Raw genomic sequence first — 20,015 nt, 5'->3', positions numbered from 1 at the left:
GACTTCACATTAGATTGTTGTGAAAATAAATTGTTGATGACCTAAGATGTACAGACCCCAATAAGGCTGATGGTCTTTACTTTTGGGTGGGCTGTTTGGTAACTATTGTGCATAAAAGGATGTAGTTTTGATTATGTGTATGTGTTCTATGTCTATGTGAGGTAATGTGCATGTGTGTTCAGGTGCCCACAGAAGCCAAAATATCAGATCCCACCAAGATGGAGTGCAGGCTGTTGTGGGCTGCCCAGTGTGGCTGCTAGGAACTTAACTCAGGTTCTGGGCAAGGCCAGTACATGCTCTTAACTGCTGGATCTTATCTCCAGGCCCCAAAGGAGGATCTTTTCTATTCTTATTGTACAGGTAAGGAAACAGTGACCCAGAGAAATTAACCCCCTGCTTTCCATTTTTCATCTCACCCTGAATTGTTCTCCTTTTTTGTGTGTGTTTTTGAGTCCTCCACCTTTTTGTCATTTTTAGGACATATACGTTTCTGCTTCCTTATCTGCAGTATTCTAAACTAATCTATCTCTTTTAAAATAATATTTTAATAACTCTTTGAGTTTTCCTACATGTGTACAATGTATTTTGGTCATAGCCATCTACTGTTACCTTACTTTGGATCGCCCTAGTTCCTGTCATGACCCCAGTGGCTTGAGTCACCTACCAGTGGCTATGTCTTCAAAGGAGTGTAGCCTTTCCCCTTTTCAAACATGTGTTGATATACTCTGTATATGTTTCATTTCATACGTGTTTATATGTGTGTTTTATATTTGTATGAGTACGTTAGGATGTGTGTGGGTGTGCCTTTGTCATTACATATAGACAACTTGTAAGAGTCATTTCTCTTTTTCTATCATGTGGATCCTGGGAATCCAGCATGGATCATCAGTCTGTGCCTTTAGGGGCTAAGCCATTTCATATGCTGTTCATTTTTGAAGACAGCTTTAGCTAATTGAGCTTATGGATTACAATATTTTATGGATTAAAATATTGAAATATTTTTCAAAAGTTTTCTTTGTTTTCAAATCCATCTTAAATCTTGTTTCTATTTATGTCAGCCCAGCTACTCTACTATAACAACATAGAAATTTGGGAGCACATCATCAAATTGAAATGTAAGAAATGTTAATAAAGAAACCAAAATATAAAAATCTTATGATAAAGTTAATTAAAAACAGCCATGTTTCAGTCTCGATGACATGTTCCCAGAGTGTTCACAGTCACTCAGCAGCCATGAGAGTAAGATTCCAGAATTCCCTGTCCATTACTCTAATGTATACATGTATTCTGAACTGAATATGAGTTAGTTTACTCTTAAACCAGAAATGTATATAATGTCTCTGAGAGACACACAGTACTTGATAATGTAAGCTGTAAGTAGTAACTAAGGACCTGATAGTCAGTTGTGGTTGCATAATTTTAGGAGACCACACATTACTGCACCACATTCATTTACCTATTTGCCCATTGCCTGAACCTAACCTTTCATTTTCCACAGAGCAGTGGTTGAATATTCACCATTTCAGTGTTTATAACAACTGTATAGAAGGCACTGCCATGAAAATGAGAAGTAACTTCTATATACATGGAAACTAGCCTGTACTACAAGAATATTTTTAAGATAGAACTATCTTTTTTCCTTAGTACATATAAATAGCCAGCTGTAATTTTATCACAGTAACTCATATTTACACTAAAACTCATGTTTGCAAGTATTTTAAAAAAATGTGACTTTCAGTTTGAAATTCTTGCATCTGCGGGCCTCCTACACCTACCTCTCTCTGGCCTTCTATTTTGGTCGGGATGACGTGGCTTTGGAGGCCTTGGCCACTTCTTCTGCTAATTGGCCAAGGATAAGTTCGAGGGCGCCTCCTCAAGTTGTAGAACGATCTTGGAGGCCGTGCACTCGTCATGTGCTGAAGGCATCTCCAGATAGATGAATGGGGTAAAACCCAGAAGGCCATGGAAGCTACCTTGGCCCTGGAGAAGAACCTGAACCAGGCCCTCTTGGATCTGCATGCCCTGGGTTCTGCCTGCACAGACCCTCATCTCTGTGACTTCTTGGAAAGCTACTTCCTGGATAAGGAGGTGAAGCTCATGAAGAAGATGGGCAACCACCTGACCAGCCTCCATAGGCTGGCAGGGACACAACCGGCACAGACTGGAGTGTTTCAGACATCTCTGGGCAAGTATCTCTTTGATCAGCTCACTCTCAAGCACGACTATGAGGCGTCTGTGCCTTCCACGGGGCTCCCTCCTCTGCTCTGCACCAGCCTGCCTCAGAACCTCCACCTGAATGAACCTCTCAAGCCACTAGGCAGCTTTGTAACCGTCCTGGAGCCTCTCCCTAGTCTTTGATCAAATAAATATAAAGCTTTTGAAACAGGGAGAAAAAAAAAAAAAGAGTTGTAAGTGCTCATTACAGCTGAGCCATTACCAGTTTCTTTTACTTTAATTTTTAAAATTATTTATTTACATTTCAAATGTTAGCCCTTTTCCCTGTCCCCCCTCCGTGAGCCCATGAGCCCCTACTCTATCACCCCTCCCCTTCACCTCTAAAAGATTGCTCCCCCACTCCCCCACTCCCACCTCACCCCTCTAGAATCTCCCTTCTCTGGGGCATCAAGCAATGAGTAACCACTGAGGTACACACAAGGCAGTCCTCAGCTACATATGTAGCAGGGGCCAAGGTTCAGCCCATGTATGCACTTCAGTTGATGGCTTTGTCCCTGGGAGCTCTGAGGGATCCAGTTAGTTCGTGCTGTTGTTCTTCCTATGGGGTTGCCATCCCCTTTAGCTCCTTCAATCCTTCCCCTAACTCTTCCATAGGGATCCGTAACCTCTGTTCAATGGTTGGCTGTATCTGCATCTTCTCAGTCAGGTGCTGATAGAGTCTCTGAGAGGACAGCCATGCTAGGCTCCTGTCTACAAGCACAACATGGCATCAGCAATAGTGTTAGGGTTTGGTGCCTGTGCATGGAATGGATCCCAAGTTGGGCAGGTCTCTGGGTGGCCTTTCCTCCAGTCTCTGCTCCATTTTTCCCCCCTGCATTTGCTTTAGGCAGGAATAATTCTGGGTCAAAATTTTTGAGATGGGTGGGTGTCCCCATCCCTCCACTGGGGCCCTGCCTATCTACTAGAGGTGGTCTCTTCAGGTTTCATCTCCCCACTATTGGGCACTTTGGCTAAGGTCATTCCTATTGGGTCCTGAGAGCCCCTCACATCCCTGGTGTCTGACTTTCTAGAGATCCCATGCCCGCCATCCCCTACCCCACTCTGCTGCATATTTCTATTCATTCTCCTGGCCCCTCTGGACTTCTCCCCTGTCTTCCCCCATACCTGATCTTGCCCCCGTTTTTCCCTTCCCCTCCCACCCTCTGTCTCTCATGATTATTTTGTTTCACCTTCTAAGTGTGGATTGAAGGATCCACACTTGGGCCTTCTTTCTTGTTAAACTTCATATGGTCTGTGAGTTGTATCATGGATATTCTGAACTTTTTGGCTAATATACACTTATCAGTGAGTACATACCATGCATGCCCTTTTGGGTCTGGGTTACCTCACTCAGGATGATACTTTCTAGTTCCATCCATTTACCTGCAAAATTCATGATGTCCTTGTTTTATAACTGAGTGGTATTCCATTTTGTAAATATACTACATTTTCTGTATCTGTTCTTTGGTTCAGGGACAATTGGGTTGTTTCCAGCTTCTGACTATTACAAATAAGGCTATTATGAACATAGTTGCAATAGATATAAATATATATATATATATATATATATACACATATACATATATATGTGTGTGTGCATATATATGTATATATACATATATATACACATGTATATATATATAAATATAAATATATATACATACAGAGAAAGAGAGAGAGATAGAGAGAGAGAGAGGTAAACAGACAGGTTATTTAATCCATAACCTCAATTTTTGTCCCAATAATAACCACAAACTTAGTAAATATACATGTGACTTCTTTTTAATTAAGAAAATAATGTTCTCTACATTTTTGAAGTTCTTCTGGATGCTGAAGTTATTTCTAGGACCTTTCCATAGTGGTATCTAGTGGTTTGTTTCATTTGTTTAACAGGGGTGGATTTTTTTCTTTCTGTGTTCCATCTATGGTTCAAATCATACCAAGAAAATCATGTCACTATTTTACTGACTTCATGTGAAAATCAGTATTCTTTTTCTAAAATTTTGGAATAGTTCAGATTAGTGAAACAAGAATATTTTGTTTGAAAGAGATTCCTGAAAGTAATTATTTGTATTAAATAGTCTTCCTGATTTAGTTTTTTGTTTCCTCGGTTTATTTTCTCAGGAAAAACTTCTAGCTTTGAAAGTAATATCAAGTAAGTTTAGGCCAGTCATTTTCTAAATATTTGTGCATGGGGGATCCAGGATATTTAACAGCTGCTCCGACAGGTGACAAGTAGGTGGCGGAGACGAACACACCTTCTTATATCTTTTCCCAGGTGTGTTGGACAAATCCACAGGGCTATTTGGAGAAGAGTTGAAAAATTACTCTAAATTACATTTTTATTTTTAAGCAGCCATGAAACCAAATAGGCAGTTATTGCTGAGAAATTTATTCTAGGTGTCTAATTTATAAGGTTTGAATTAGACTTCAGGGCCTGTGTTACATTTTATTACTGTCTACAGCCTAAGTGTAGACTGGCAGGAATTAAATGGAAAGCCTGCATCACAGCTATTATGCATCTGGGAGTTTGGTTAAAAGGGACTAGCTTAGCTGAGCCTGAGTTGTGATAAAAAGCAGGGTCTGGAGGCTGCTTAACTGAGTCCTGGGCTCCAATCAGAGCTGGATTTAATACTAGCCCATAAGTTTGAGTAAATGCAACTTGTGTTTTCAGGACATCAGCAACTTAATTCCCACTACATGAACAAATGATTATGTTACTTGTGAATTTTAAGTCTTTAGCAAGCAAGCTCGTGGAGAGGCCATGAGCAAATGAGGTATTTAAACTTCTCTTCCAAGTGCTCCATTTGAAGCATCCCAGCTCTTCCTTATAATACCCTGCAGCTAGCTCGCTTGCTCTCTCTTTTGGTTTTTTGAGACAGGGTTTCTCTGTATAGCCCTGGCTGTCCTGGAATTCACTTTGTAGACCAGGCTGGCCTCGAGCTCAGAAATCCGCCTGCCTCTGCCTCCCGAGTGCTGGGATTAAAGGCGTGCGCCACCATGCTCAGCACCCTGCAGCTCTCTTAGCTGCTGAGCTATTACCAGTCTCTTCTAAAGTGGATTGTTTTCTTTTTGATATTATGATTTAATGAGAACTTTTAATTCCAATAAACATGTTTTGTGTCAGATTTGTTATACCTCTGGGAAAGATGGTTTGTTGCTTTGTCACCCTTACTACTCTCTGGCCTTCTCTCAGGCTTGCAGATGGGTCAAGGACTCTGGAGAGTGGCCAGAAACCATCATCTCCAACAGGAAGCCTACAGTGAGACAGGCTACCTCAGCAGAGAACAGAGCAGGAGAGTGGCTTCAAGCAACATTTCTCACACCAGCCACCGGAAACAAGCCCAAGGAGGCATCGATATCTATCATCTTCTGAAGGCAAGGAAGTCTAAAGAACAGGAGGGGTTCATAAACTTGGAAATGCTGCCTCCTGAGCTGAGCTTCACCATCTTATCCTACCTGAATGCAACTGACCTTTGCTTAGCTTCCTGTGTTTGGCAAGACCTCGCTAATGATGAACTTCTCTGGCAAGGGTAAGATAAACTCACCAATAGTTAACTAAGATCCCTATCCAGTTTAATCTTCTTTTCATAGCACGTATGCACTGTGAAATAATTTCTTTTAATATGAGCTTACAGTGTTTGCTAGCATCAGTTTTTAAATTATGACAATTTCACCTCTGCTTTTTCTAAACTCCTTTCATCACTGAAAGCAGGTGAACATTGGAAAAGCATGACAGACGGTTTGTTACATAAATCTTAACAGCTGTTGCACCAGTGTCGATTTAAACCATACTCTGAGCTCTTGTGAAACAGTGGTTTTCTTAATCTCATTTATTCCTAAACAGCCATGATGTGGGTTCTTCCTTCTTTTTCAGTCTTGAAAATGCTACCAATTAGAAGAATCACTGGATTTCAGATTTTCTAGTATTCTTTCCCAAAACTTAAGTCCCATCTTAAAGTAGCCTTTATAATGATAAAGAACTTATCAATAGTAGTAGTATACCTAGACTGGGAAGTTAATTGACAGATTTGATAAATTAATTGAAATTACCAAATTCCAATGGAAGTATATTTTCAGTAGCAGCATTTCTGATTTGATCTTCCTAAGGTCTCCAGATTGTAGTATAAAAGTATTTATTGTCAGCTAATATACATAAACAACCTGTTTTATTGTTTGTGGCCTTGTCTTTCTGTGTGAGTACAAATTCTTATAGCATTATTTAAAATAAATGAGTTTTTAATAATTGAACTATTATAAAAGATTAGAATAATATTTTACACCTGGCTTATTCTTGGTCATCTTTTTCCCTCACATCTTAGCGTTTTCCACAAATAATTTGTGGTTTTTTGCTTCATTGTTCATTTGTTTGTAGCCCAGACTGACTTCAAAGTCCTGGAACTCCTGCTTCAGCCTCTCATTCATTGCTAGAGCTGCAGGTGAACACCACCATACCTAGCTGATTTAGTCTGAAAATGTTTTTATGAGAGCTTTAAAGACATTTAAATATATTAAAATACATTTTCAGTATTTTTGTCTTAATGTGCTCTAATAGATTCCAGAACTTTGAGGCATTTCACTAAATACTTTAGCTTTCAAATGCTAAGCAATACATCTGTATAAATTTGAGACACATGATCCTATGCTACAGAAAATAGTTTATTAAGAGATACAGTCCTTATTCAAGGTTGAATAAAATTTTAACAGCTGCACGTCTTTGTAGTAGTGAAGAGTCATGGCTTTGGAACAGCATCTTAAGCATGCTTAGCATCACAGCATTTGATGTTCATAGTTGTGGAATGGCGCTGTGTTTAATTTGTTGTTTATGTATTCTTTTTTGGGAAAAAAAAAAGACAAGTCTCCTTTACCAACATTTACTGTTACTTCAAAGTTGGCATGGACTTAATAGGTCCCAGCTAGCTTAACACTGCAAGCTCTGAGTAAGACTTATATCTAGGTGGTACAGGAATGTATATTAGTTGCGTGTGTTTTGGAGACTTTTTAAAAATTTTCATTAGTTAATTTATTTATTCACTTTACATTTCGATAGAAGCCCTGACCTCTCCTTCTACCCCCCCACCCCCAATAGCCCTTCCCCTATTCCTCCCTTCCCTTCTCCTCTGAGAAGGGGGTGGCCCCCTAGCTACCAACCCACCCTGGCACATCTAGTCACTGCAGGACTAGGGGCATCCTTGCATCCTCTCCCACTGAGACAAGGCAGCCTCGTCAGAGGAAAGAATAGGAGTCACAAGCAGGCAACAGAGTCAAGCACTGCCCCTGCTCCAGTTGTTAGGGAACCCAAATGAAGACCAAACTGTACATATGGTATGTATGGGTGGGAACCTACCTAGGTCCAGCCTATGTGTGCTCTTTGGTTGGTACTTCAGTCCAGGTTAGTTGAATCTATTGGTCTTCTGGTGGAATCCCTATCCCCTCCAGTGTTGGGGCCAGCCTGCGGCTCTCATGTCTGGGTTCGAGCCTGGGAGGCAGCCTGGAGCTGAAAGAGAAGAGGGAACCTAGGCAGGTTGAGAAGTAATGGAACCGAGACATGCTAGTCTGCTCAAGGTTCAAATGTTTAATGGCGGATGTGCTTTATAAAGGAGTGGGGAGGCCCATTCCCGCCAGTTCATCCTTGGAGCCCAGCTGCAGGTGACCACATGCAGGATAGGGTGTAGTCTCTGGAATAGCTAGTTGGACTCCCAGCAGGTAGCAGTGACAGTGGCTGAACAGTAGAGTGATCTAGGGAGGCATGCTCCACCCTAGGTAATCTCCTTAGTGGCAGCAAAGTTGAGGTCTGGTTCAGCCTGCTTCAGGTTGGGGGTGGGGGAGGGGGGTAGGTTACACTCCAGTCCGCACAATTCTTCCCCCAACTCTTCCACAAGACTCCCCGAGCTCTGTCTAATGTTTAGCTATGGGTCTCTGCATCTGTTTTGGTCAGCTGGTTGGTGGAGCCTCTCAGAGTACAGTTATACGAGAAGCCTGTCTGCAAGAGTAACAGAGTTTCATTAGTAGTGTCAGAGATTGGCACTTGCCCATGGGATGGGTCTCAAGTTGGGCCAGTCATTAGGCATCCATTTCCAAAGTCTCTGTCCTGTACATCTTGTCAGAACAAATTTTGAGTCGCAGGTTTTGTGGGTGGGTTGGTGTCCTTATCCCTCCACTGAGAGTCCTGCCTGGTTAAAAGAGGTGGCCACTTCAGGCTCCATATCCTAGCCCCACTGCTAGGAGTCTCAGTTAGAGTCACCCTCATAAGACCCCTTGGAGTCTCCCCCATCCCAGGTCTCTGGCATGTCCTAGAGATTCTTACCCACCTTCGGCTGCCACTGATTTCCGTTCACTCACAAGGCCCTCTCTACCTGGTCTCCATACTCCTGATCCACCTCCCCCATACACCTTTATTCCCCTCCCTATCCCCTCTCTCACCCAGTTCCCTTCCTCCACTGACTATTTCCCCTTCTGAGTGAGATTCAAGCATCCTCCCTTGGGTTCTCCTTGTTATTTGGCTTCTTTAGCTATGTGGGAAATTTAGCATGGGTATCCTGTACTTTATGGCTAATATTCACATATCAGTGAGTACATACATATCCTTTTGGGAATGGGTTACCTCACTCAGGATGATATTCTCAAGTTCCATCCATTTGCCCACAGAATTCATGATGTTTTTGTTTTTAATAGCTGAGTAGTGTTATATTGTATAAATGAACCATATTTTCTTTCTAGAATGTGCCCAGTCCTGTAGTGACTTGATGTGCCTGGAGAAGTTAGTACAAAGGATGCCCTCCCCTGTCTCAAAGGAGAAGGGGAAGGGGACATGGAGGGGGGGGGGGCTCTGTGATCCAGATAAATAGTGAATAAATTAATTAATAACCATTAAATAAATAAATTTAGAACCATAATTTTTTGTTGTTACTGAGGGGCATCTGGGTTGTTTCCAGTTTCTGGCTATTACGAATAAAGCTGTTATGAACATAGGAGAGAAAGTGTCCTTGGGTATGGTGGGACATTTTTTGTATATATGCCCAAGAGTGGGTCTTGAGGTAGAACTATTCCCAACTCTCTGAGAAACCGTCAAATTGATTTCCAGAGTGATTGTACAAGTTTGTGTACAGCAATGGAGGAGTGTTTGTGATCTTGCTTGTCACAGTTTCTTGTGTGGTCCACCGACGTCAGAGAACTGTTGACAGGATTGAACAAGCCAGTGCATTTAAAACCCTGAACATAGTGACTGTAATTTAGTAATCTCTTAAGTGATTGTCATCTATCATTGATCTTATTCTTGATTGCTTGTGCTTAACTTCAGATAGTATTCAGGAATAAGATTAATCTCTGTGAGTGAAATTCTTAAGGGCTACCAAAAATGCTAATTGTATCCATTCTATTATATTCTATGAAACCAGACTTTTTAAAATAAAAGTTTGTTTACTGTTCTAGAGGCAGTGGGACCTGGGAGGGTGAAGGTTAAACATGAAGGTTAAACCCTTAAGTCTTAAGGAACAATCAGTTTTATTCAGTGTCAGACAGTTTATACTCTAAGTACTAAGAATAACCATATGAGTGAGGGATTGAGTCACAAGGACAAGCCTTATGTGGAAAAACATGTTTTTTCCACATAGGCATCTAAATAAATAACAATAGTAGCTATAATGAATAATCTGATGTAAATTCACTTCTATCTGCTATCCTTGGGAGGAGCCCAAAGCATATTCCAAGAGCAATTCCATGTTTTTGAAGAAAGCAAGGTCACTAAGACTCTTGTTTCCTTTATATGAAAGCATTCAAAATTTCCTTCACATGATTCCAGTCTTAGATAGTAATTTTGTGTCATTTCAGAATTTTATTGTGTGAATGTATGCCCTCTCTTAGGGAATATAGTAACTTTTGTCATATTTTCTTTTATGTTTACAGGTTGTGTAAATCCACATGGGGTCACTGCTCTATATACAATAAGAACCCACCTTTAGGATTTTCTTTTAGAAAATTGTATATGCAGCTAGATGAGGGAAGCCTCACCTTTAATGCCAACCCAGAGGAGGTAAGTGGAGAACAGGGTTATCTATCTGCCTCAGGTGCACGCGTATGATCCTGCTGCTGCCTTCTAATAGTGTAACCTTTAGGGGAAATTCAAAGTAACTGAACATGCCTTTCCAATCTCTGAAAGACCAAGCCTCTGGTTACTGTTAGATGGCATAGTCTCTTTTGTCTGCCTTCCCTGGTTATATTCTAACCTGTCTATCTGCTAACCCTGTATGGCAGTATTCTTGAGGCATATACTTTACTTTGCCGGTCTGATACATATTATCAGGGAGTATAAACTTTTGTTAATGAGAGCACTCATGTAATATGTTCATCAACTTATATCTGCAGCATTATCTTCCCATGTACTCTATCAGGTAGTGAGGTACTTGTATTAGAGATAATCCCAGAAAACATCATCTTAGTGTCCTGTATCAAAATGCTGACTGGTAATAACTTTACCTGGCAAGATGGCTCAGTAGGAAAGGAGCTTGCTATTCAAGTCTGCAGCCTGAATTCAATCCTCAGAAACCATATAAAGGTGAAAGGAGAAAACAGACTACGAAATTGCCTTCTAACTTACACACTACTTGTATTGTGGCACAAACACATACATGTATATTAATATAATAATAATTTGATATTAAAAATATAATTTCATGTTTCCTAAAACCTCTTCTTGGTTATGTTGTTTAATTGTTTTATAATATTTAAAAGTGATAAAAATGTAAAGAAAACTTTTCCTTCGACTTTTTTCTAATCTTATTTTAATGTATCTTGGAAAAAAAGAGTTTTACAAATGCTTCCACAGCTACTGGACTTGCCTTCAGATCTCAATGGAAATGATATTACTTGAGAGTTACTGCTTCTCATGCATTGTTTTCTGTGGAAACATTAACTAGAACTACTTTAACTTAATAGTTATTTTTAAATAATTACCATCTGTTAAAAAGTTACTAATAATTATTTAAGTCGGGAGCTGGAAAGATAGTTCAGTTATTAAGAGCACTGGCTGTACTTCTAAAGGTCCTGAGTTTAATTTCCAGCAACCACAGGGTGGTTCACAACCATCTGTAATGGGATCCGATACACTTTTTGTCTGATGCCCTCCTCTGTCATGCAGGCATACATGCAGATAGAGTATTCATATACATTTCATATATGTAAAATACATACTAAATAAATAAATAGATCGATAAATCTCTTTAAAAGGGAAAAAATAATTGAACTATGCAGCCAAGTTCTAAAATTATCTTAATTTTGTTATAAGTAGGAAAGAGTTTCTACCGGCTTTTAAATTTTAAGCTTAAATCTAATCTATTGTTCTTATAGCTATGAATGAAGTAATGCAGTGAGAATACATCTTTAAATAAATTGATTTTCACTTACTACGAATACTTTCCTTGTCAAATTTTTCTTGCACAATTATAAAGCTAAATACCATTTTTAAACATATACTTTATCATTTAATCATTACAAATATAACAAATGGTTCATTATAAAACCTACTATAGTATTCACATTCAGATAACAATTATCTTTTCTTTTTTTCTTACAAATGATTTAAAACAGATGAAACTCTAATGCCTTTTCTAGTTGTTCTTGTTATTTTGGGATTTTTGAGACAGTGTCTTTTAAAGACCAGGCTTGTCTTGAATTTACTGTAATGTTTCAGGCTGACCTTAAACTTCCTGCTTTAGTTTCTGAAATGCTGAGACTATAGATAGTGTGCCACCATGCCAAAAAAAAAAAAAAAAAAAAAAAGAAAGAAAAATAAAACAACCCACAGTATTCTTAATGAAAATGGGATGATTTATTAAAAGCTAGCATTCAATATATATTTGAAGCCATTATAATATAAAAATCTACTTCTTAGACTATGGTGAACAGTAAGGAATTACCATATATTTGAATCTATTGGTTATTTCTTTATTATAATTTTTCAATTCAGTAGTAGACTATAGTTGCTTTTCACAGTATCTTCTGTATAAACAGATACCATAAGCATGTCATGCACTGTGTCAAATGTACAGAAATTTCACTATAGTTATTCATAGACTGGATCAGTTTCATAGCCTTTCTTATTTTAATTATAATTAGACCTTACTGATTGCTCATTAAAACAGTCATATACTGAGCTGTCAAATGTTTTGCTTTGGTCTGCTTAGCAATTGCGTGGAGATTGCTGGAGAAGAACTGAGGACAACTAGTGTAGTGTTTTGTTCCTGGATATGTAAATGAGGAGAGACAGTTTTTGTAAGCCCTCACCTTATTATGCCAGTTTGTGAAGTCTCACTGGCTTCTGTCATAAATTATATGGATGTTAAATCAGAGTACCATCTTCAATTCGCATGTCTTGCAAATGTTCCATTGTAAGCAAAGTATAACTTGTTAAGTACCGAGTTGTACAAAGTCAGAAAAGTGAGATATCATTGCTGGTACTAACTCTGGTAAGTAGTTGTTTCTTCCTAAGTGTCTTGTAGTTCTAAAAACAAATTATAAAGTCATGCTTTTTATGAAAAGAAAGAAAAAAACTTCTGACCTCATACATTAGGATATGGGCTAGATAGCTTTAAATGTTTAAATTGGAAAAATTAGACACAAAAGTATGTTTCTATGTTTGCAGCTGGATACATTATATCATAGAGCTTTTGTTAGTAACTCCTAGAATGTTTTGAGGGAAGACAGAAAAAAGTTAGTACTCAAGTTTGTTTGTAATGTAATTAGAATTTTAAATTTTTAGTTCAAATATTTGCTCAGCAAGGGAATTCAAGTTATCAAGATAAGAGTTTTAGATCCTCAGTTTCCTTTTTCATCCTGCCTTTCATTGTTATTGAGAGTTGGCTGTATTTCTTTTCTTCATGCACAAGCCTGATTTAGAGTAGCTTAGAATAGCTTAGAGTGTTCCTGAGTAAATAAATTTACTGTTCAGAAAGGTGCTGCCCAGACGCACAGAGCTGAGCCACTCCACGTGTCTGTGGTTCCAAACTCTAATTTTATGTTATTGTGAATATCAGTACTTTAGTAGATATTACCTAAAGCAAAAAAAAATTTCATATTTACTAAAATATACTTATAGTACAAATAGGCCACCCCAAAAAGGTATTTAAATACCGATATCCATTTAATGTATTCAGAAAAATGAGGGAAATAATTTTAAGGACTTTATCCTACTTTTCATTACAAATACAAATTCAGTTTGCTTATTGCTTACAAAGTGAATCAAAGTCACATAAAAGAAAGTTATCAGAAAGATATTCTCATGGAGAACTTGGCAATATGAGTATAGCCAGATCATGGGAATGGAATGCTAGAGTCAAAGGACTTTTTGGAGATTTCTTTTTCCCCCACTCACTAGAGCACTGTCATCAGACATAATTTTCTGGGGTTTATCTAAGTAAGCAGTCAATTATTGTTGATGATATGTTCATATATAAGTGGTGTTTATTGCAGCTACTTGAGATAAGTTACAAATATTTGTTGAATATAAAACGTGTATTTTTCCATGATTTTGTACGTAAGATTTTTTCGTAGCAAACATCATTAAAATATAAAAATAAGAATACTTACAGCCACAGGGAACAAGATTCTCCAAAGGACACCGTCATGTCATGGATATGGGTAACCAAACTCCATAGCAGCTGCTGGCAGTGGCTCATGGGGTGGGGGAGAACATCTGCACAATTTGGTACGATTATCTAGCACGCTGTTGTTATCTGCATGACGTTGTGATCCCAGCTGTATGTAATGTCTTGATCTTGTGCATGAGCTTGTGTGCTGTGTGGCAGTGACCACATTCTAGTAAAGGAATGTGCGGAGTACTCTCTGTTTACACTAAGTTGTACTTCTCCCTGCATGTACAAGTTCAGTGTGTCAATTCTATTCTGCTAGGAGTGTCGTGATAAATTGTACTTTTCATCCATCTTGTTTAGAACATTTTCTGGACATAGCTATTTTTAAATCTAGAGTCTTAAAAACTGATAGTAAGCATAGTGAATATAGACTTGTTTTCAACTCTCTAAGTATGTTTTAAATAATCTTTACAATATAAAAGTATGCATTAGCGAGGTAAGCAAATTTCTTCTATATTCATACAGAAATAACTAATTACATACACCCTTATGCATTTTACTAATATGCATATTATGATTTTTTACTTGGATAAAAAACAATTGCGGAAAGTATTTTGTTTGACCTATTTTACATGGAAATGAATTAAGTAGATACACAGTTTATTGTTAAAACAACATTTTTTTTTCTGTTTAACCAGGAAATATATAACGTCTTCCTTTTTAGGAGCAATTTTAATAAGGCACTCACCTTACTGTTAGAGATTTGACTAAGTTTTCTATGTATAGCCTGAAAATGGTTATTATCTACTTCATAGCATAGGGACGGTAGTTTAAATATCTCAACTTTTACTCCTAAGGATAGATAACCCCAATTGGTTTTGTCAGAACATAAAGACCATTCTCAGTTACACGGTAAGGAAGGAATTCCCAAGTCATAGTAATTTTGAGTAGGATAGATTTCTAGTTAGCCGGCTTGCTTACACTACAGCTTGTAAAGCCTATAATGCATGATGCATATAGGGAAGATTCAACAAGTACACGTAGTGTGAGACATTGTTAAGGAACATTCCAAGAAACACACTTAGAGATACACTTACAAATTTAAGAATGGCTGAGATGTCATATATCTGCAGCTATCTGATAAAGCTCTGTTGGTTTATAATTGTTTTTAAAGTTAACCTACCATCTCTATAATGGAATCTCTATACCTACATTTTCTTGTTTTCCTTTCCATTGTCTGATAGTTCTTACTATTTAAAAATAACAGTTTTGTTGTGTCTTGACAGACTGAAATAATTTTCATATTTTGTGTTTTAGTTATTACTTAATTTGTTAAGGAAAGTGTTACTTTAGAAAATAAACCTCTAAAGCATTATTCAATATTGCTATAGAGTGATACAAATGCCCCTGAAAAGTAATTTTGTATTATTGACTATTTGTAATAAAATCTTTGCTATCTTATTCTCTGTATGAGCTGTATAAAATCTGAATGTCTCCTGTATTTCCAGTGAAGACTTGCAGGCCATATAGGTATTCTGGAAAATGCTCTACATTTTGAGATTAATTCTAGGTTTACAGAGCTAGAAATTTTTACTTACTTATTTTTTTAATAGAAAACAGTCTCAGTAATAACTATATGTTGTAAGTAATTGAGAATAAGCCCTATTGACAGGAAGATGTATATACCTTGAGCAATCTTTTACAGCCTATAGATAGAGAAAGTTGAATTTCTGATTCTTGGCTAGGATATAAGCAGAAGCTTATCTTGAAATGATTGGGTCAGTAAGTAGCTGCCGATGTGCTTCTCAGCCGGCGCCCCATTTTATGAACTGATACCTGCAGTATTTATCAAGCAGAATGCTTTGGCTTCATGGACCAGCTAAGCTGACAGTGACTTAAAGTGTTTGAGGAAGATGTCTCAGTGATGCAGTGATTTCATCTTTGATAGTCTGTAGACTTTGACTGGAAGAGCTGCCATATCTCTTTGCCTCCCTCCCTCCCTCCTTTCTTCCTCCCTTTTTTCCTTCCTTCCTTGAAAATGGATTATCCTCTCATATAGTACATCCCAAACCATTTCCCCACCTCTACTCCTCCCATCTCAACCCTTCCCTCTCCTTTCCTCCAGATCTACTCCCCCTCCATTTCTTCTTCAGAAAAGAGCAGGCCTCCAAGAAATAGCAGCCAAATAGGACAAAACAAGATACAACAAGACAAGGCAAAAAGCCCTCACAGCAAGGCTGGACAAGGCAACCCAACAGAAGGAATAGAGTCTCAAGAGTACGCAAAAAAGTCAGAGTCACACCCACTTCCACAGTTAGGAGCCCAGCAAAAATATCAAGCTATCTATCAGCCTGGCAGAGATTGATGCAGGTTCCATGCTTGCTGCTTCAGTCTCTGTAAGTCTATGTGAGCCCTGCTTAGTTGATTCTCTGGTGTCCTTCATTCCCCTTGACCTCTAGTCTTTTCTCCAGCTCTTCCAGGAGGTTCTCCAAACTTTGAGGGGAGGGACCTGATGAAGACCTCCAATTTAGACTGCATAAAGTCTGGCTATGGGTGTGTGCACCCACTCCCATCTGCTGCTGCAGGAAGCCTCTCTGGTGACAACTGTACAAGATACCAGTCTATTAGTATAATTAATATAGCAATAGTTCATTAGGAATTGTTTGTTGGTTTGCCAGTTGTGTTTGGTTCTATCCTAGGTCTCTGTACTACCTAGTTTCCAGTTGCTGACCATCCAGGCAGTGTAGGGCATGGGCTCTCTCTTGAGGCATAGCCCCAAAGTAAACCAAAGATTGACTGGCCACCATTGCCCCAGTATATCTTGCATGACTTGACATATTATAACCAATTAACAGACTAAAAGTATTAACTTGGCGACGAAAAACTAGGTAAGCTGTATTTGAGTTGGAAATTTATCTAATTATCAACTAGCTGCTTTTACACCAATTAAACTCTCACATCAAATATGAAGATAAATTTGTAGTGTTCTATCTATTCCAGTTGCTATGCTTCTGGTACCAGTGTCCCTCCTTGGGGTATAAGGCCTCCAACCCAGCAGATATCATAACTGAAGGAGAGAGAATCAAACCCTTGCAAGTAGTCACTATTAGGAGTGCTTACCCAAAGGCTGAGTGAGTCCCTCTTTTCTGCTTCTAGCATCTTACTTAAGAGAATATCTGAGTTACAGGCCTAAACCAACCATGCAATCCTTTCTATTCCTTTTTCTATTGACCCAGAAGTGTTTATGTAATTTAGTCCTGTAAACTACAACATCAGCAGAATTATACTGAAGTCTTTGTAACTTTTTTGTAAACCTAAGTATGGGGAATGGGGGTGGGGGGATCTGCCTTTGTGATGAGAATACTGTATGTATATATGAATGTGTGTTTATGTAGTATGCATGTATGTATTACATCTAGTCTAGTTTATAGATAATTTTATAGTTAAGAAAACAACTTTATCCTGCCTGTGAAATCAACTTTATTATCTATCAGGTCTTCCCTTTCTGTCCTGTCTCCTAGAGTTATTGCAGTACGTTACATGCAGGTTGTGGAGTCAAAGGAAACGTTTTTCAGAGAAATGGATTTCCCACAGTTGGCTCGTGTTGTCAGAGCCCCTGATGTGCTTTCCGCTGTCTCCTTTAGTATCTATGTTAAATGCTGATTTGCTGTCCATTGTGAAATCATCATAAGAAATAAAAATTAAGTGAAATTAATGGGCAGTGTGTTGGTAGGCAGTATTATGTGAGGGGGTCTTTTTCTTCATTTAAATTGTGCTTTTATTACCAATTTAGTTAATATACTTAGAAATCTTATTATATTGGTTATCTTAAGTTCATTTTAAAGAAAAATGTATTTTCCATAATTTCTTTTAGCATACTTTCTCTGACTAGGTTTCCTCTAACTTGATACACGAATAGTTTCAAATCCTTGATATCACTTTCTAGATTTAATACGTAAGATAGTTGCCTCTCTTCTTTAATTTATGTGTTGATGTTCCCAACATGGCTGCTAAATTAGAAATGTAAATGACAGTTTTCCCTCAGCTTCAGTATTCAAGTGTAAGGTTTCTATAAGCTTAGTCATGGCTTTACAAGTATGGAAAAACCTAACTATAACATTATTTTATTTTTCAACAAATTGACCAGAGTGTGAACTTATCCATTAGATTTCTTTTTTAATTTTACATTCCAGACATTATCCCCATCCTAGCCCACCCTGTGACTGTTCTTCATCCTATACCTCCTCCCCACCCTCTCCACGAGGATGTCTCCAGCCCTCATACCAGCAGACCTTCCCACTCGCTGGGGCCTCCAGCCTCTTGAGGGTTAGGTGTATCTTCTCTGACTGAGTCCAGACCCAGAAGTCCTCTACTATATATGTGTTGGGGGCCTCATTTCAGCTGGTGTATGCTGTCTGGTTGGTGGCCCAGTGTCTGAGAGATCTCTGGAGTCCAGGTTAGTTGAAACCACTGGTTCTCCTGAAGGGTCGCCCTCCTCCTCAGCTTCTTCCAGCTTTTCCCTAATTCAACCATAGGGGACAGCAGCTTCTCTCCATTGGTTGGGTACAAATATCTGCATCTGACTCTTTCAGCTGCTTGTTGGGTCTTCAGAGAACAGGGCAGTCATAATAGGCCCCTTTTGGTGAGCACACCATAGCCTCAGTAATAGTGCCAGTCCTTGGGGCCTCCCCTTGAGCTGGATCCCACTTTGGGCCTGTCGCTGGACATCCTTTTCCTCGGGCTCTTCTTCATTTTTGACCCCGCAGTTCTTTCAGATGGGAAAAATTATGGGTCAGAGTTTTTGATTCTGGGATGGCAACCCCATCCCTCATTTGATGCCCTGTCTTTTTGCTGGAGGTGGGCTCTATAAGTTACCTCTCTCAACTATAGGGCATTCCATCTAAGGTCCCTGTTTGAGTCCTGTAGAGTCTCTTACCTCCCAGGTCTCTGGTACATTCTGGACGGTCCCTGCACTGCCTACCTCCCTAGGTTGCCTGTTTCCATTCTTTCTGCTGGCCCTCAGGGCTTCAGTACTGTTCCCCCACCCAATACCTGATCATCTTCCCCTCTTCCCCTCTTCCCCTCCCTGTCCCCTTTCCCACCCAGGTTCCTTCCTCCCTTCCCCCTCCTGTGATTGCTTTCTTCCTCCTCCCAAGTGGGATTGAGGCATCCTTATTTGGCCCCTATGACTTGTTAACCTTTTTTAGTTCTGTGGATTGTATCCTGGGTATTCTGTACTTTTTAAAAAAGCTAATATCTAGTTATTACTGAGTATATACCATGCCTGTCTTTCTGGGTCTGAGTTACCTCACTCAGGATGATAATTTCCATCCATTTGCCTGCAAAACTCAGGATGTCCTTGTTCTTAATAGCCGAGTACTATTCCATTGTGTAAATGAACCACATTTTCTGTATCCATTCTTCTGTTGTGGGACATCTGGGTTGTTTCCAACTTCTGGCTGCAACAGACAAGACTTCTTTCATCATAAAATTTTTGGGGATACTTTCTTTAAAATCAAGATTGTAAGGCTGAACCATTCTAGGCCAGTCATTAGTGTACAATGACTACTGCTGGTGGTGATTTGGAACAATCCTCTATCCTCTAAGAAGTAAATCTGAGGCATTTCCACATGTCCTCAGGGAGGGTCTTATAAGCATCTTGACCTCATGAGTTATGTCATTTTGATATGGAGTAAATAACCTCTGTGTTGTTTGTGCCTCCATGGAATAAGTAGTTCAAATACTAGTGGTATTATGTTGGTTAAATAAAGTAAGGCAAGTTAAGTATTCAGTGTTTCTAACTGCTCCATAGATTTGTCTAGATATGTGTTCTCCAGGTACAGCTCCGGTAACTGAGAATTTGAAGAGCCAGATTCTGCTTTAGGCCTTGATGTTCCCCTTAAACTTTTAGATTCTAGTAAATAACTCTTTGTAGCTTGAGTAGAGGTTCTTTATGTCGCGTGCATCAGCCAGACCAGGATCCCCAAGCTTTGGTGAGCTCTTTTGACTTTAGCATATTATCTGGCAGGTATACACAGTAGCATGCTGTTTTCATGAATGCATTCCTCTACTTCTGTACTCTTAATACTTTTTAAAAATTTGATAATTATTTTTAAAAAGGTTTCAAAGCTCCTAAATATACCTCAGATATCCATGTGTCTAGGGATTATGAAAAAGTATAATTTTGTTTTCAAGGATAGTAATTGTATATGACAT

At 38.9% G+C, this 20,015-nt stretch overlaps 1 protein-coding gene and 1 pseudogene across 2 annotated transcripts in view; both read left to right on the top strand.

Annotated features, from left to right (window-relative positions):
* Positions 1-20,015, top strand: part of Fbxo8 (F-box protein 8) — a 41,231-nt gene that overhangs the window by 8,185 nt on the left and 13,031 nt on the right. Inside the window, exons 2-3 of one of the 2 annotated variants that reach the window (XM_021169668.3) lie at positions 5,411-5,747; positions 10,120-10,246. In XM_021169668.3, the coding sequence (XP_021025327.1) occupies positions 5,419-5,747; positions 10,120-10,246 (456 nt within the window). In that variant the 5' untranslated portion in view covers positions 5,411-5,418. Of the gene's footprint in view, positions 1-5,410; positions 5,748-10,119; positions 10,247-13,849; positions 13,916-20,015 lie in introns of those variants that run through there. The other variant, XM_029480342.2, reaches the window with a different exon arrangement.
* On the top strand, positions 1,725-2,358 carry LOC147002425 (ferritin light chain 1-like; annotated as a pseudogene).

This window comes from Mus caroli, unplaced genomic scaffold, assembly GCF_978045245.1.
Source record: "Mus caroli unplaced genomic scaffold, Mus_caroli_1 scaffold_10, whole genome shotgun sequence".
NCBI lineage: Eukaryota > Metazoa > Chordata > Mammalia > Rodentia > Muridae > Mus > Mus caroli.
This window is presented reverse-complemented; position numbering and strand designations above follow the sequence as displayed.